We start from the raw sequence: 18,519 nt of genomic DNA, 5'->3' as shown, positions 1-18,519 counted from the left end.
TAGAGGAAGAAGCAGGCTCCATGTAAGAAGCCTGATGTGGGACCCAGTCCTGGAATCCCGGGATCAGACCCCAAGCCAAAGGCATATGCTCAACCACTGAGCCACCCAGGCATCCCTATATCAAAGTCTTCTAAAACAGTTCATTTCTTCTAGTTCTTTAAGTGTCTCTGGGGAAGTAAATACTGTTTTTATAGCTTTTTCTATGAATCTTACTTTTTCTCTTTTATAAAATCAAAGGATGATTTTACAAAGGAATCCGTGATAAAAATGAAAGAATAACAAAATGTGCTTTTTAGCCTTTTCCCTGAATATTTCTTCCATTGAGAAATTACTAGAAGTTGATTTGTTTTGTTTTTTAAGAAACAGGTATCTTGGGATCCCTGGGTGGCGCAGCGGTTTGGCGCCTGCCTTTGGCCCGGGGCGCGATCCTGGAGACCCGGGATCGAATCCCACGTCGGGCTCCCGGTGCATGGAGCCTGCTTCTCCCTCTGCCTGTGTCTCTACCTCTCTCTCTCTATCTGTGTGACTGTCATAAATAAATAAAAATTAAAAAAAAAAAAAAAAAAGAAACAGGTATCTTACTGTTAACTGTGCTAATCTGACTCATTTATGTAATAAATTCTGGCTTTTCTTTTAGATTCGCCATGAAGTCAGCGTTAATAATGTAATACATAAACTGTGCAGTAACCAGTGCTTCAATAAGTACAGGCTGGCCAATGGTTTAATAATGAATTGCTGTGAACAATGTGGAGAGTACTTGCCCAGTAAAAGTGCTGGAAACAATGTCCTGATCGTTGAAGGTCAGCAGACAAGATTTTGCTGCCAAGGTTGTGTTAATGAATATAAACAGGTAATTCTTTTCAATGCATTTTAAATGATCAAGTATATAGTGGCTTCTCCTTGTCAGCTTACATTAACGAGATTTATCTTAGAATCTTTTTTGTCAAGCTATCATTGAGCTGTCCCATCTCAAGTGAGTATTGAAATCAATTGATTATTCTAAGCCAGTTTTCCTTCCTATTCAATTTTTTAGAGTAGTTTGAGAAGAATAGGTATTAACTTTTCTTTTCTTTTTTTTTTTTTTTAAAGAGATTTTTTTTTTTTATTTATGATAGTCACAGAGAGAGAGAGAGAGAGAGAGAGAGGCAGAGACACAGGCAGAGGGAGAAGCAGGCTCCATGCACCGGGAGCCCGATGTGGGACTCGATCCCGGGTCTCCAGGATCGCGCCCTGGGCCAAAGGCAGGCGCCAGACTGCTGCGCCACCCAGGGATCCCCGGTATTAACTTTTCTTAAATGTTTGGTAGAATTCACCTGTGAAGCCAGTCCTGACTTTAGATTGTTGAGAATTTTTTGATTACTGATTCAATTTAATTACTAGTAATTCATTTATTCAAATTTTCTATTTCTGGGACGCCTGTTGTGGCTCAGCAGTTGAGCGTCTGCCTTTGGCTCGGCCTGATCCCGGGATCCAGGATTTGAGTCCCACATCAGGCTCCCTTCATGGAGCCTGCTTCTCCCTCTGCCTATGTCTCTGTCTCTCTCTCTCTCTGTCTTTCATGAATAAATAAATAAACTTAAAAAAAAAAAAAACAAACAAACTTGTGCTCCTGGGTTTAAAAAAATTTTTTTTTTCTATTTCTTCCAGTAAGATTATATGTTTCTAGGAATTTACCCGTTTCTTCTAGGTTGTCCAGGTTTTGGCATATAATTTTTCATAATACTCTAATATAATCTCTTGTGTTTCTGAAATGTCATTATTTCTTCTACATTTCTGATTTTGAGTATTCTTTTTTTCTTGATGAGTGGCTAATGCTTTATCAGTTATTCTGTTTTATCTTTTCAAATGGTCTTTTCTATTTTTTAAAATCTATTTAAATTTATTTTTACTCTGTTATTTTCTTCTTTCTACTAGCTTTGGACTTTTTGCTAACTCTTTTAGGTATATGGTTAGATTTGAGATTTGTTTTGCTTTTTCAAGTACTATAAACTTCCCTCTTAGAACGGCTTTTTGCTGAGTCCCAAAGATTTTGGACTATTTCATTTTCATTTGTCTCCATGTATTTTTTATTTTCTCTCATTTCTTCATTGACCCATTCATTGTTTAGTTAGCCTGTTTTTTAGCCTGTGTATGTTTGTTTTTTTTCATTTTTTTTCTTATAATTGATTTGTAGTTTCATACTGTTGTTATCAGAGATACTTGATATGATTTCAGTCTTAAATTTATTGAGACTTTGTGGCCTAACACGTCATCTGTCGTGTTCCCATGTGCACTTGAAAAGAATGTGAATTCTGCTGGTTTGGGAGGAATATTCTATATATACCTGTTTAGTCCATCTGGTCTAACTAATATGTCATTCAAAGCTACAGTTTTCATGTAGATATGCAGTCTAGATGATTTATCCATTGATACAAGTGAGGTGTTAACGTCCCCTCTATTACTACCAATTTTTCTTTTATATCTGTTAATGTTTGCTCTATGTATTTAGATGTTTCTATATTTTGTACATAGATATTTACAATTGTTATGTCCCTCTCTTGCGGTTTGATGGATTTCTTTAATGTTATGCTTGGATTCCTTTCTCTTTGATTTTGTGTATGACAGGTTTTTGATTTGTGGTTACCATTGGGTTCATATATAGCATCTTATGTGTATAGCAGTCTCTGTTAAGTTGATGGTCGCTTTATTTTGAACATATTCTGAAGACCCTACATCTTTAGTACACTTTCCACATTTTATGTATATGATGTCATTTTAATTACATCCTTTTATTTTGTCTATTCCTAGACTAATTTTTGTAGATTTAATAGATTTTACTACTTTTTTTGTTTTAACCTCCATACTGGCTTCATAAGTGATTAATCCACTACCTTTACTATGTATTTGCTTTTACCTGTGAAATTTCTTCTTTTCATAATTTTCTTCGAGGGACGTCTGGGTGGCTCAGCGGTTTAGTGCTTGCCTTTGGCCCAGGCCGTGATCCTGGAGTCCTGGGATCAAGTCCCACATCAGGCTCCCTGCATGGAGACTGCTTCTCCCTCTGCCTTTGTCTCTGCCTCTGTCTCTCTTTGTCTCTCATGAATAAGTAAATAAAATCTTTAAAAAAAAAAAGTTTTTTCGATTGATGGCCTTTTCAGTTAAAGAATTCCCTTTAACATTTCTTATAGGGTGCCTGGGTGGCTCAGTCGGTTAAGCATATGCCTTCAGCTCAGGTCATGATCTCAGGGTCCTGGGATTGAGCCCAATGTTGGGCTCTGTGCTCGACCAGGAGTCTGCTTCCCCTCTCTCATTCTCTCCCTGTCTTCTCCCCTGCCTCCCTCAACCCCCCACAGGTGTTCACTCACACTCTCTCTCAAATCTTTAAAATAAGAGAAAATTCCGTTTAACACTTCTTGTAAGGCTGGCTTAGTGATGATGAACTCCTTTAACTTTTGTTTGGGAAACTATTTTTCCTATTCTGAGTGATAATCTTGCTGGGCTTGGTTATAGATTTCTTCTTTCAGCTTTGAATGTATCATGTATCTTTGAATGTATCATGCCACTTTCTTTTGACCTGCAGAATTTCTGCTGAAAAATCAGCTGATTGCCTTTGGGGCTTCCCTTGTTTGTAACTGTTTTGCTGCTATAAAAGTTCTGTATTTATTACTTTTTGCCATTTGGTTATTATGTGTCTAGGTGTGGACCTTCTTGGGTTTATCTTGTTAAGGGCTCTCTCTCTGCTTCCTAGACCTGTTTGCTTGCCAGATTAGGGATGTTTTCAGCTGTTGTTTCTTGAAATTAGTTTCTTTCTTTAATCCTTGTACTATAAATGTTATGCTTAATGATGTTGCAGTTTCCTTAATCTATTCTCATTTTTTATTCTTTTTTTCTTTTTGCTGTTTATCTTGAATGATTGGCATTACACTTCCAGATTCCTGATCTGTTCTTCTCCTTCCTTTAATCTGCTGTTGATACTCTCTATTTCATTTACTGAATTCTTCAGCTCCGATTGGTTCATTTTTGTATTTTCTTTCTTTGTTGAAGATCTTATGAATTCATCCACTCTTTCCTCAAGTCTACTGAGTATCTTAATGACCATCACTTTAAATTTTTCATCAGGCATATTGCTTATCTCCATTTCATTTAGCTTTTTTATTGTAATTCTGTCCTGTTCTTTCATTTGTGTTATATTTCTCTGTCTTGTCTAATTTTCTGTATTTGTTTCTATGTATTAGGAAGGTCAACTACATCTCCTGATCTTGAAAACAGTGGCCTTATGTAGAAGAGTCCTTCACATGATCTTTTTGGTTACCAGAACCAGGTGCTCTGGATGTGGGTTGTGTGTTCCCTCCTGTTGTGACTGAGCCATGACTGCCTTCAGCCCAGCCACCTATAATCACTCTGTTTCCTGTGGGTGCGCTGCACAGGGTTTGCTCCCAGTGCTGTTGAAGAACCTGTCATGATGTCATGACTGCTGTAGGCTGCTGTCATGGTCTCTTTGGTGGGCAGGGTGGCTGTCAGCAGTCTACTGTTAGCTTTTCTGTCACAGCTATAGGTACATCAAAGAGCAGGTTTTGCACCCTCAGCAAGCAGCCAGGTCAGGTTCCCAGCACAAGAACTGCAGGCATGGTGTACGGGCTTATTCTCCCCCGCCCCCTTTTTCCAGGTAGCAATCGTTTTAGAGTGGTGCCAGTTCCAGCTGAGGCTGCCTGGTTGGATGGGGCAAGCACACAGTGCTAGCAAGGTAGATGGAGAGTGTTTGTGGTGACTCTTCCAAGTGACCAGTTATCTAGGCTAGGATGAGAAGGAATGGTACCCACCAGCACTCTTCTTAGAGTAATCTGCAAATCCCTGCCCCTCTGGCACACCTTCTAATAAGACAAGTCAGTAAATTTTCATGTGTACTTCAGATGGTTTTTAAACTGCTACTTTTCTTCTGTCTCTCAGGTCATGTTATGTAGCATGCTGGCCCTTTAAGGGTGAAGACTCAATTTCCTGTCACTTTCCAGCTATCCCAGAGTTAAGCCTACTGATTTTTATAGCTCTCAGAATTGAGCCCCACTAATTTTTTTTTTTTTTTAAAGGCAGAGGCATTACTTTATTCAGGCAGAAATGAGCCAGACATAACATGGCAGGAATATAGGGGGTCAGGATCAGGGTATGGTGGCCCTTACCTGGTGGCCCCAAATACCCCAAGAAGGTGCAATGGGGAGGAGGGAACAGAGCTGGTAAGCCCTATCACAAAGACTACTAAAGTCCCCTCCCCTTTCTCAGCTGACTGTAGGAGGAAAGGGAGGGGTGCAAGGAAAGGGGCCTAATCCTATAGTGGTTCAACTAAGTGCTACTGATTTTTAAAGCTTCTGGGCGGCCTGGGTGCCTCAGCGGTTTAGCACTGCCATGTCTCCCGGCATCCAGTCCCACATCAGGCTTCCTGCATGGAGCCTGCTTCTCCCTCTGCCTGTGTCTCTGCCTCTCTCTCTCTCTCTCTCTCTCTGTCTCTCATAAATAAATAAAATCTTAAAAAAAAAAAAAAGCTTCTAAACCTGGGGCACCTGGGTGGCTCAGTGGTTGAGCATCTGCCTTTGGCTTAGGGCGTGATCCTGGGATTCCAGGATTGAGTCCCACGTTGGGCTCCATGCATAGAACCTGCTTATCTCTCTGCCCGTGTCTCTGCCTCTCTCTGTGTGTCTCTCATGAATAAATATATCTTCTAAAAAAAAAAAAAAACTTCTCAAGTTGAGCTCTGATTTTCAAAGCCATATGTTACAGCAACTCATCTTCCCAGGACAGATCCCCAGTGCCTAGGGTGCCCTGTGTGGGATCTGAGCCTCTCTTCTCCATGCTTGCTATGTCCCTCCTGATTGTGGTTAATTATACTGGGTGTTTGGTTCCCAAGTGCATCTCTTTTCGATGTGGACTTCTCTCAGTGTTTAGCCATGGAAGGTCTATTCTACCAGTCTTTATAGGTCATTTAAGTTAGTGTAGATATAGCTGTTCTCTGTTCTCTTGTGTCTGTGGAATAAAGTGAACCCTCCTACTCCACTATCTTCCGTCACTTGGTACCAAAATCATTTTGATGGGAAAGGTAAGATCTTTTTAAAAAGCAATGCTAGGATGAGTTTTGGTTATATGGAAATAAATGCACCTTGACCCCATTTCTTCCCCATACATAAAAATTTATTCAATATGGATCATGAATGTAAAACCTATTTCACTGGATAAGGATTTAACTGGTTAGTGTCAGGGAGAAGTAACCCTGAGGTGTGCAAGGCTTTTTAAACAGTAGAAGAGGGATGCCTGGGTGGCTCAGCAATTGAGCATCTGCCACTGGCTCAAGGCGTGATCCCGGGGTCCCGGGATCAAGTCCCGCATCAGAGTCACTGCACGGAGCCTACTTCTCCCTCTGCCAATGTCTCTGATGTCTCTGCCTCTCTATCTGTGTGTCTCATGAATAAATAAATTTAAAAATCTTATAAAAAGAAAAAAACAGAAGAGACAATAGGTGCCTATAATTAACTTTTAAGTCTTTAATTTTTTTTAAGTTTTATTTCTTTATTTGATACAGACATGAAAGAGAATATGTGTGCACAGGGTGGGGGCAGAGGGAAAGGGAGAACACACTCCCTACTGAACAGAGAGTCCTGTGCAGGGCTTGATCCCAGGACCCTGGGATCATGACCTGAGCAGAAGGCAGACATTTAACCAACTGAGCCACGTAGGTACCTCACCTTTTAAGTTTTTAAAAGAAAGGCTTATTTATGTTATTTTTATTTTCTTTGTATATACCATCTCATTTGTTTTTATTCTTCCACGGTTTTATATTTTAGTATTTTTTTGACATAAAATAAATTTCCAACATATAGTGTAACATCCAGTGCTCATTTCATAATGTGCTCTCCTTAATGCCTGTCACGTAGCTATGCCATCCCCTTGTCCTCCTCCCCTTCCTGCAACCTTTGTTTTGTCCCAGAGTTAGGAGTCTCTCATGATTGGTCTCCCTCTTTAATTTTTCCCACTCAATTTCCCCTCCTTCTCTTACAGTCTCTTTCACTATTTCTTATATCCCACATATTAGTGAAACCATAAGATGATTGTCCATCTCTAATTGACTTATTTCACTCAGCGTAATATCCTGTAGTTCCATCCATGTTGATGTAAATGGTAGGTATTCATCCTTTCTGATGGCTGAGTAATATTCCATTGTGTATATAAACCACATCTTTATGCATTCACCTGTTGAAGGACATCATGGCTCCTTCCACAGTTTGGCTATTGTGGACATGGCTGTTATGAACATTGGGGTACAGGTGCCCCTTCATTTCACAGCATCTGTATCTTTGGGGTAAATACCCAGTAGTGCAATTGCTGGGTCATAGGGTAGCTCTACTTTTAAACTTCTTGAGGAACCTCCATACTATTCTCCAGAGTGGGTGCACCAGCTTGCATTTCTACCAACAGTGTAAGAGGTTCCCCTTTCTCCACATCCTCCGCCAACATCTGTTTCCTGTCTTGTTAATTTTAGCCATTCTGACTGGTGCAAAGTGGTATCTTATCGTGGTTTTGATTTGTATTTCTCTGATGACAAGTGATGTGGAACATTTTTTCATGTGCTTGTTGGCCCATAACTGTTGGATGTGGCTTATAGAAGAGAATGATGAGCAGTTTAAAATTAGGGGAAAAAGACTTAGCATAGGTTTGTTATCTTTTCAAAATTGTATATGGCAAAAACAACAATGAACTTCTGATTTGGTAATAAACCAATATTTTTTATAAGCCTTTTTTTTTTTTTTAGTGGATGACTTACTTGTATTTCCTTAGACCATGAGTTTTTGCTAAGTAAAAGACAGTGAGCTCATGAACTTTAGACGAATGTAATGCATATCATCTGAAGAGCATGAACCTTGTACATAGAGTACCTACTTTTTACTCCAAGTGAACACCAAAGGAAGTAAAAACGAGAAAATACACATACTCAAAATCAGCAGCAACTGTTTACCCAGATTTTCTTGAATTAGTATAGTAGTTTATCTAAGAATAGCATATACAATTGTAAAATGCAATGACTGAATCTTGGTTTTACCCAGTGACCTAACCAGAGGTCATTTTCTTCCCTATGAACATTTGGCAACAACTTCCAAACATTTTTCATTATCATAGCTGGGGTAGTGCTATTGGCATCTACTCGTTAGGGGCCAGGGATGCTGCTAAACATCCTGCAATACACAGGACTGTCCCTCATAACAAATTATCTGGCCCAAGATATCAGTAGCGCCAAAGTTGAGAAATCTACAACCGAGGATAACTAGGTGGCTGATTGGTTTGCATGGTAAATACAGTAAAATGGAGGAAAACTAAATTTCCATCTTCCTCATTGAAAAGCCAATTTGTGATGCCTAAAACTGGGAGTAAAACCAGTAAATAGTGATACAAACTTGTTACTTTGATATTTGAACATAAACACCAAATGAATCAGCTAATGATGTTGAAAGTGATTAACTTCTGGGAAAGGAAAAATGGGAAAAAGTAGTAAGGTAGCACTCTGTTTTAATTAACCAGGTATAACTAGTTGCCTTATACTAAATATATGTTCAATTTTGATTAAGTAAAACCCTTACAATATGTTAAAGATGTTGAAGTTCGGAAAAAGTGTCTTATCCAGACTCACATAGCTCAATTTGACCTCGTATGTAAAACCTCATTTTGCTCAATTGCATCTGACATGAATATTTAATTATCTGTGTGCCTTATCTCCCTTAAGGAGCTATAGGTTCCTTGAGCCCAGGATCTATATCTGATTCAATTTAGTAATCTTCAGAATAAGTAGCCTTACATGTGGATTGATTTAACCATCTAACTGGGACACTTCTGAGAATGAAATGAGTTTCTGTTAATAAATATAGTGTTCTTCTTCTTATAGTGATATTTTCATTTATTTATTTATTTATTTATTTATTTATTTATTTATTTATTTATTTATTTATTTATTATGATAGTCACAGAGAGAGAGAGAGAGAGAGGCAGAGACACAGGCAGTGGGAGAAGCAGGCTCCATGCACCGGGAGCCCAACGTGGGATTCAATCCCGGGTCTCCAGGATCGCGCCCTGGGCCAAAGGCAGGCGCTAAACCGCTGCGCCACCCAGGGATCCCCCCCTTTTTTTTTTATTATGATATTTTCTTTCTAGTATTTTTTTCCTCCTGGTTTTTTTTTTTTAAGATTTTTTTTTTTTTTTTTAATTCATGATAGACAGAGAGAGAGAGGCAGAGACACAGGCAGAGGTAGAAGCAGGCTCCATGCAGGGAGCCTGACGTGGGACTCGATCCCGGGACTCCAGGATTGCACCCTGGGCTGAAGGCAGGCTCTAAACCGCTAAGCCACCCAGGGATCCCCTCCTCCTGTTTTTTAAGGGGCTTTAGTTAATTGGTGGCAATCTCACCTGCCTTTTAGCTTCAGTTTTCACCCAGGTCATCAGTAAAAATGTTGGTTGTGAGAGATGTAGTACTGTATTAGAGTATTTTTGAACTTCATTTTCAGAGAATCTCAGATGAATGTTCCTGGAAAGAGTGCCTGAAGACACAGGGAAAGATACAACCAGTTTAATCTTGGAACCTAGACTATAAAGCAGAAAACCCATGACCCTTTGAATCAGCCACCTTTGTCCTCTTATTAGTTCTTTGCTATTAGATTGTATTAGGTGATTGTCAAATAATCACAGGTCTCTTTCTTAAAGTTTATGCCAATAATAGCTAACATGAGTTTACTATAGTGGCAGATACAATTTTACATGTATTTTTGCATTTAATCATGTAAACAGTCTCTCATTTTATTGCCAAGGAAATTGAAGCTTCAGTGGTTAGGTAACTTGTCCAAGGTCATACAGTTGGGACATGGCCCATCCATTGAAAATTATGACTATAACAAGTTGAATACCTATTCATTACTGGGAAACTTGAGGAAGGAGAAACAAGACCAATGCTTGGGTTTGGTTATAGAGAAAAATAACACTAACTGGAGATGCCTGGGTGACTCAGTCAGTTAAGCGTCTGCCTTTGGCTCAGGTCATGGTCCCAGGGTCTTGGGATCAAGCCCCATATCAGCCTCCCTGCTCATGTTCTCTCTCATTCTCTCCCTCTCTCTCTCAAAAAAAATAAATAGCATTCTTAAAAAAATAAAACACACACACAAAAAATGAAACACAAATCACTATAGTTGTTGGCCTTCTGTTGGCTTTTTTATATATTCTTTCAATACGGTTTCATCCAGTCTCAAAGTTTTAATTAATAGATTTTTATAAACTTCCAAAATATATCTATAGATATATTTTCTTTTTCCCTTTTTTTATTTGGTGTTTTTGAATTTTTCCTTTGTGTATAGATACTAATTTTTTAAATTTCAGACTAATCCATTTGTAATCTCCATTTGAATTTTCCACAAATACGTCAGATACTTCTCTAAAACTGAAACTCCAAATTTGCTTTCATTCTGCTTCCTATATCAATTAAGTGATCCTACCATTCAGGTAGATGCCCAGACAGAAACTTAGGGTCAGTCTTTACTCCTTCTTCTTCCTTACCTTAGCATCCAGAGCCATTCAGTTACCAATAATTCAGATAGGTCAACTATATCCTATCTCTACTCCTACAATCTTAGATGTAGCCACCATCATGTCTTGCCAGAACTAAACTACTACAGCTCCTGAGTGTTTCTGTACCCTTGGTCTTCCTTAGAGTTAGAAATCTATAATACAATCAGAGCAATGTTTCTAAATACGAATTTGATTATGTTGCTCCTGCTTTTTTAATTCAGTGCTGCCAATGTTGCTTTTAGGGTTAAATCAAAACGAAGCTTTTAGTTGGGGTTTTTGGGAGTGGGGTTTGGGGTTTTGTTCTGTTTTATTTTGTTTTTAAAGATTTACTTAGTTTAGAGAAAAAAAAGAGCAAGTAGGGGGAGGGACCAAGAGAGAGAGAATCTCAAGCAGACTCTGCACTGAGTACTAAGCCCAATGTGATCTCACAACCTTAAGATCACAACCTGAGCCAAAATCAAAGAGTTGGACACTTAATTGACTGAGCCACCCAGGGGTCCAAAAGTTCTTAGTTTTTTAAACATTATCAAATGCAGCTTTGGAATTGTGCTATATACAAAGATATCACAGCCAATAGGATGCCATTCAGATTGTGTACTATATGTTTGTTATTCTGAAATTTTTTAAATTTTATTTTGTTGACTCTAAAATCAGTTCTGTGTCTCAATTAAATGGAATCATATGTGATACTTGGTTTTTACACATCATACTGTTTTCAAGGCTTATCCATTTTGTAGCATATAACTTCACTTGTTATTATTGCCAAATAATATTCTGTTGTATGGATAACACTCACATTTTCCCCCCACATTTTGTATTTATCCATGAGTAATGGACATTTGGGTTATTTTTACATTTTGACTATTATATTATGAATACGTTGCTGTGAACACTTTTTACAGATCTGTATAGTCATATATTTTCATTATGATATTGGTGGTTCGTATGGTATTGCCAGGCTGTTTTCCAAGGCACCTGTATCATTCTAGATCTGCATTAGCACCTTAGGAAAGTTTCGATTTTTCCACATTTTTGCCAAGACTAGTCATTATATAGCCATAATAGTGGGTGTGAAGTGGCATGTGGTGGTTTTGATTTTTTTTTTTTAAGATTCTATTTATTTATTCATGAGAGAGACAGAGACATAGAGACATAGGCAGAAGGAGAAATGGGCTACCTGCAAGGAGACTGACATGGGACTTGATCCCAGGACACGGGGATCAGGACCTGAGCCAAAGGCAGTTGCTCACTGAGCCATCCAGGCATCCCAGATTTGTATTTCTTTGATGACAGATGATCAGCTTTTCACATGTTTATTGGGCATTTGTATATACATTGATCCTTTTAACAATTTTTTTTAAATTTAGATTTTATTTATTTATTTCAGAGAGAGAGTGAGAGCACAAGTGGTGAAAGGATAGGGCAGAGGGAGAGGGAGAAGCAAGCTCCCTAAGGAGCAGGGAGCCGGACTTGGGGCTTGATCCTAGGATGCTGGGATCATGACCTTAGCCAAAGGCAGGCGCTTAACTGACGAGCCACCTAGTTGCCCTTCTTTGTAACAGTTCTAAGATAAATATTGTAATGTCTTTCTCCCCAGATGATGGAAACAAAATCAAAAAATTTGTCAGCATCAGAAAACAGAAAAAGGAATGCTGTTAGAGAAGAAAATGAAAGAAAATTATATGGACCATTGAATACTCTTTTAGAAAAAAAAGGGGGACTACCAGAACAAAAAGAAAAGACTTCAGAGCTACAGGTTTTGGCAGAATGTACAGATACCTTACTGATCAAACAGGATGTAACTTTACCTTCTTCTGTGTTAACCAAAGCTGATAAATTTCAAGAGCAACTGGAAGAGAAAAAATCAGAAGACTCCATTATATCAGTTGTACTTTCTACAGACCCAGGTAAATGGCCCCGAATTTTGAATACTAAACAACGAGACATTCTTGTTGAAAATGATCCACCTCAAGTAAGAAATTTTAACTTTCCAAAAGACAATACAGGGAGGAAGTTTTCAGAAACTTACTACACACGAATTCTTCCAAATGGTGATAAAACCACTAGATCTTGGTTACTTTATTCGACTTCAAAAGATTCTGTGTTTTGTTTGTATTGCAAACTCTTTGGGGAAGGAAAAAATCAACTGAAGAATGAGAATGGGTGCAAAGATTGGCAGCATTTATCACATATTCTTAGTAAACATGAGGAAAGTGAAATGCATATCAATAATAGTGTTAAGTATTCAAAATTAAAATCTGATTTGAGAAAAAATAAAACTATGGAAGCTGCAGAACATGGATTACATGAGAATGAGAAAAATGATGGTGTGCTGCTATTGTACATGTAATATACATGTGGTTCTAGACATAACAGGATCTTATATTTATTAAAAAAAGATCACAACCAGGGCCGAAGGCAGACACTCATCTGCTGAGCCACTGAGGCGTCCCAATAAAGGCAATTATTATTTTTTCCACACCTTTTAAAATTGGCTTTTGAGAGCTAACAGTTGACATGTTTGGTTAACTTTCTCTTCTGATTACTTTGAAAGAGGGAGCGAAAGTCTTTATCAGTACTAGTTTGAATAAGATACTATGTGAATATTCATGTCATTATTAAAGTAAAAACATTCAGAAACAGTTTGAGAGTAGAATGGAATCTGAAACTGCAGCTTTTTGCTATTAAACCAAATACCTGTGATTTATTTCTTTTAGATAAAACATTGTTTTATTATTTGAGTGAAATAGCATTATTTTTTATATTAAAGTGATTTGCATTTTATTGATCTTAATTTATAAATGTTTTAGCTCTTGTGTGAGAACTATAAAAATAAAGAGTGTATACCTATTTTTATGTTAATACAAATATAAGAAATATTAAAAATATATTAAGTCAACCTTTAGGTATTGTGGCAATTTCTTTTTCCTGTAAAGGAGACTGCGTGCTTGAAATTTGAGAAATAAAAGAAAATCAAGGATCTCTCATTTTTAAATGATTGGTATTCTCATCACTTTTTATGTAGTAATCCTCCCTTTGTATATGATTTCAAATACCAACATAATATAGTAAATTCTTAACATATACTTGGGTTTTGTCTCAAAGCTGTGAAACAAAATGGCATATGAGCAACAACTAGAGCAGAAAAGGTTGCGTTCTTTTTGGTGGGGTGACACTAGGAGTACTTTTATATTATGTCAGTGATGCTAGTGCATAAAATTATTTTTAGAATACCTAAGAAAACCATTCTCGTTGATTTATAACCATTTTGGTTTTTTGACAACTGGACTCAGAGTTGGATCTGAATGAAGCTTTGGGATGTTTCCAAAAATCCAGTTTACTCTTGGAGGCCTGAGAGGATGCTCTAGTGAGTGTAACACAGGCTTTGAAGTTCCTTTCCAAATGATCAATGTGCCCATTATCTCATTAAATTTAACAGTTAATTGAATGACATTATATTAGATAGCGCTTGTGTCAGTGGTATCTTGAATAAAGAAATGAAATCAGCCAGTGGCTACTTAAGGATAATTTGCTAAAAATATCAAATTTATCCATTGAGATAACAAAATTAAGTCTTCTTTAAATTCTTTTTTTTTTTTTTTTTTTATTTATTTATGATAGTCACAGAGAGAGAGAGAGAGGGGCAGAGACACAGGCAGAGGGAGAAGCAGGCTCCATGCACCGGGAGCCCGATGTGGGATTCGATCCCGGGTCTCCAGGATCGCGCCCTGGGCCAAAGGCAGGCGCCAAACCGGTGCGCCACCCAGGGATCCCTTCTCCTTTAAATTCTTTTGTATCTTCAACATACTGCACACCTATAAGGCACCATAAGCTTTTCATGTAGTTATGAATTAAATGTGAAAAATTCAAAAGATGTAGATGCTAGGTTTATCCGTGTTTATTGTAAATCTCATTCTACTTTTTGGTATGTGAAATTTTTCATAATGAAATGTCGAGGGAAAAAAACAAACTCAGAACGTTATAAAAATAAATATCTCGGGATCCCTGGGTGGCGCAGCGGTTTGGCGCCTGCCTTTGGCCCAGGGCGCGATCCTGGAGACCCGGGATCGAATCCCACGTCAGGCTCCCGGTGCATGGAGCCTGCTTCTCCCTCTGCCTGTGTCTCTGCCTCTCTCTCTCTCTGTGACTATCATAAATAAATAAATAAATAAATAAATAAATAAATAAATAAATATCTCTATGCAGGGGAATAATTTTTTCCCCATTATCAAATTTTCTTTTTAATTGTAAAACTGTTCTTACTATAGAAGGAAGGAAGAAAACATGTCCAGTTTTGCTAATCATCTCCTTCCTTAGTTAAAGGATTTGTTATTGATCTGGACTGTACCTATGGTTTGTTTTCATCTTTTTAATTTTCATTGAGAAAAGGCATTAGGAAACCTCTACCACTGATTCAATATAAAAAAATACTCAGGACAATTCAGAATAACAGTCTTAAGAAATGGGAATTTACTGGTTTTCTCATTTCACATAGGATGAGTAAAACTCATAAATTTTTTATATGTACAAGTTACAATTTGCTTACATGGGATGCAAAAGTGAATAAGTGAAGTAAAGAGCTCAATCAAGTTCTGTAGAAAGAGTAATGCTTTATCATTTTAGGTCATGTCACTCATGTTTCAAAGCGTTGAAGTTCCCCATTGCTTTCAGTTTAAAACTCCCAGCTCCTTGGCACATCATAAGTAAGTAGCTGTAATCATGAATGGCAGATAATAGGGAAGGAGAGGTTGTAGACAAAAACAACATGAAGTACAAAACTGTAGTAGAATAGTGCCATTTTTTTTTTTTTATTCACAAAGAGCGAGAGAGAGAGAGAAAGAGGCAGAGACACAGGCAGAGGGAGAAGCAGGCTCCATGCGGGAGCCTGACATGGGACTCGATCCCAGGTCTCCAGGATCAGACCCTGGGCTGAAGGCAGCGCTAAACCACTGAGCCACCTGGCCTGCCCTAATTTTGAATTATAAAGTGTGACTGTGTTAGGATGAGATTACGAATTTGGGAGTCAGGGGTGCTGGGTGGCTCAGTCGTTGGTTAGGCATGTGCCTTCCACTCAGATCATGATCCCAGGATCCTGGGATCAAGTCCCAAGTCAGGCTCCCTGCTCAGCGGAGAGCCTGCTTCTCCCTCTCCCTCTGCCCCTCCTCTGTTCATGTGCTCAGTGCTCTCTGTCTTTCACGAATAAATAAAATCTTTAAAAAGATCAAAGATTTTGAGAATTTAGCTATAGCTAAAAGAAAAATCTAAGGCAATTACCTAAATCTTTGTTTTTGATAATGTTAGTTTAGGAAAATAATGGTGTAATACTGAGGACATGGTTTTCAGAAGCTTGTGATTTTTTTTTTTTAAGGCAATAGTGATTTTAAATGTGGAGAGTACATGATTATGAAGTCAGATCTAGAATGAAGAGCAGTTAATCCAGTTTGCTTCTACAGATATATAAAGCAAGGAAAACTTAAAGCCTCGGAAATTGGACTAACACACATTTAGATGTTAAAAAGACTTTCATGGGGTACTTGGCTGGCTCCATAGAGCATGCAAATTTTGATCTCAGGATTGTGAGTTCAAGTCCCTTGTTTTAAGCTGACTTAAAAAAGACTTTCATAAGTCATTTGCTTACAAATTAATAATCCCCTAGTAAAACTGATTTTAAAGAACAAAAATAATCAGTATCAAGAACCACTGAAGGTATTACTGGCTGGCTCAGTCGGTAGGGCATGTGACTCTTGATCTCAGGGTGGTGATTTGAGCCCCATTTTGGATCTGAAGATTACTTCAAAAAACTCACAGAGATCCTATGGACATTAAAAAAAGGTTATGAATAACTTACATCAAAGAATTTGACAGACTTGATGTAGTATGCACATCCTTTGAAAAACACAACTTCTTAAATCTGTCCCAGGAGGAGCACCTGGGTAGCTCAGTCTGTTGAGTGTCCAACTCAAGTTAGGTTTGGGTCTTGATCTCAGGGTCATGAATTAAAACTGTACATCACACCCAGTGAAGCTACTTAAATAAAAAAAAGAAACCTTTCCCAAGAAGAACATCTCAATAGCCCTGTCTCTATTAAAGAAATTGACTGAAATTACAAAACTTTTTTTTTTTTTTTTTTTATGATAGTCACACAGACAGAGAGAGAGAGAGGCAGAGACATAGGCAGAGGGAGAAGCAGGCTCCATGCACCGGGGAGCCCGAAGTAGGATTCAATCCCAGGTCTCCAGGATCGCTCCCTGGGTCAAAGGCAGGCGCCAAACCGCTACGCCACCCAGGGATCCCCAATTACAAGCCTTTCCACAAAAAAAGCTAGGCTCAGATTCTTTCTCTGGTGAAATCTTCTTTAAGGAAGAAATAATACCAATCTTAAAAATATATGATCCCAGAGAATAGAAAGAAAAGGGTATTTCCCAACTTGTTTTACAAGGCCAGAAATACCTTGACAACAAAACCTGACAAGACTAATACAAGAAAAAAAAAATTACAGGCCATCTCTTTCATACTAAAATACTAACCAAAATATTAAAAATGGACCCCAGTAATAAAAGGAATGATACATCATAACTAAGTAGGGTTATTTCAGAAATAAAAGGCTAGTTTATTTTTTTTATTTTTTAAATATTTTCTTTATTTATTTGTGAGAGAGACAGAGAAAGAGAGACAGAGGCAGAGGGAGAAGCAGGCTCCATGCAGGGAGCCCGACATAGGACTCGATCCCAGGTCTCCAGGATCATGCCGCGGGCTGAAGGCAGCGCTAAACCGCTGAGCCACCCGGGCTGCCCAAAAGGCTAGTCTAACACTTGAAGTTGGTTGATACAATTTACCACACAAAAGCAATAGAAGCCATCTTGATAGGAAAAAAAGCTTTTGATAAAACTCAATAACCATTCATAATAAAAACTCAAACTAAGAATAGAGGAAAACATTAGGAAAGGGGGAACCTCAAAAAAACCTACAATTATCTTAATAGTGAGATAACACTTTTCTCTGAGTTTTAGTACAAGACAAAAATTACAGTTACTGCTTCTACTCAATGTTGCTTGAAGTTCTAGTCAGTTTAATAAGGCAGGTAAAGATTGGCAAGGGAGAATAAAATTAATTTGCATTTGACATTCCTGTCTCTGGAGAAAAACTAAAAGCATCTATGGCAAACTATTAAAATTATTAAGAGAATTTAACAAGTTAATTGTAATGCCAATATATTTTTAAAATTGTATTTCTGGGGTGCCTGGCTAGCTGAATCAGTGGAGCATGTGATTTCAGCGTTGTGAGTTCAAGCCCCATGTTGGGTGTAGAGCTTAGTTGAAAAAAAATTTTTTTAATTTAAAAGTTAATTGTAGTTCTATATATTAACAATAAACAATTAGAAAATGAAGTTAAGTGCTGTTTACAATAGCATCAAAAAATCAAGTACATGGAAATAATATAGTAAAACAGACGTATAAACTCTACAGTAGCCTATAAAACATTGAAGAAAACAAGAATAACTTTTTCTAGATTGGAAGACTTGATATTAACATAAAATATGTCAGGTCTCCCAATACTGAAGTCAAAATCTGTTTCTTCTTGTGTTTGGTGGAGACAAACTGAGTCTAATATTTATAGGAAATATAAAGTCTTAGAATAATAGCCAAACAGGGGTGCCTGGCTGGCTTGGACGGTAAAGCATGTGACTCTTGATCTTGGGGTTGTAAATTCACGCTCCACATGGAGTGTGGCAATTTCTTAAAATCTCAAAAAAAGTTAGCCAACACATTCTTGAGACAAATTTGTGGAGGATCTACCTACCCTGCCCTATCAATATATATTGTAAAACTAGTTAAGTCTGATTTTGTGGAAAGGATAACAAATAGATCCATTAAGTAGAGTGGAATAGAGAGCCCAGAAACCAAACTACACATACATAAACACCTGGTTCATCTTTACAGGAATGGTATTACTGCA

The 18,519-nt window shown here is 37.9% G+C and overlaps 1 protein-coding gene across 9 annotated transcripts in view; it reads left to right on the top strand.

Annotated features, from left to right (window-relative positions):
- ZMYM5 (zinc finger MYM-type containing 5) overlaps nt 1–13,533 on the top strand; it is a 37,774-nt gene extending 24,241 nt beyond the window's left edge. For 6 of the 9 annotated variants that reach the window (XM_055317284.1, XM_055317282.1, XM_055317283.1 and 3 more), the window contains 2 exons: nt 638–850; nt 12,161–13,533. In XM_055317284.1, the coding sequence (XP_055173259.1) occupies nt 638–850; nt 12,161–12,913 (966 nt within the window). In that variant the 3' untranslated portion in view covers nt 12,914–13,533. Of the gene's footprint in view, nt 1–637; nt 851–12,160 lie in introns of those variants that run through there. The other 3 variants (XM_055317289.1, XM_055317292.1, XM_055317288.1) reach the window with 3 other exon arrangements.
- Nucleotides 13,534–18,519: the final 4,986 nt, after the last annotated feature.

The sequence above is a fragment of the Nyctereutes procyonoides genome, unplaced genomic scaffold, assembly GCF_905146905.1.
Source record: "Nyctereutes procyonoides isolate TBG_1078 unplaced genomic scaffold, NYPRO_anot_genome, whole genome shotgun sequence".
In the NCBI taxonomy this organism is placed as follows: domain Eukaryota; kingdom Metazoa; phylum Chordata; class Mammalia; order Carnivora; family Canidae; genus Nyctereutes; species Nyctereutes procyonoides.
This window is presented reverse-complemented; position numbering and strand designations above follow the sequence as displayed.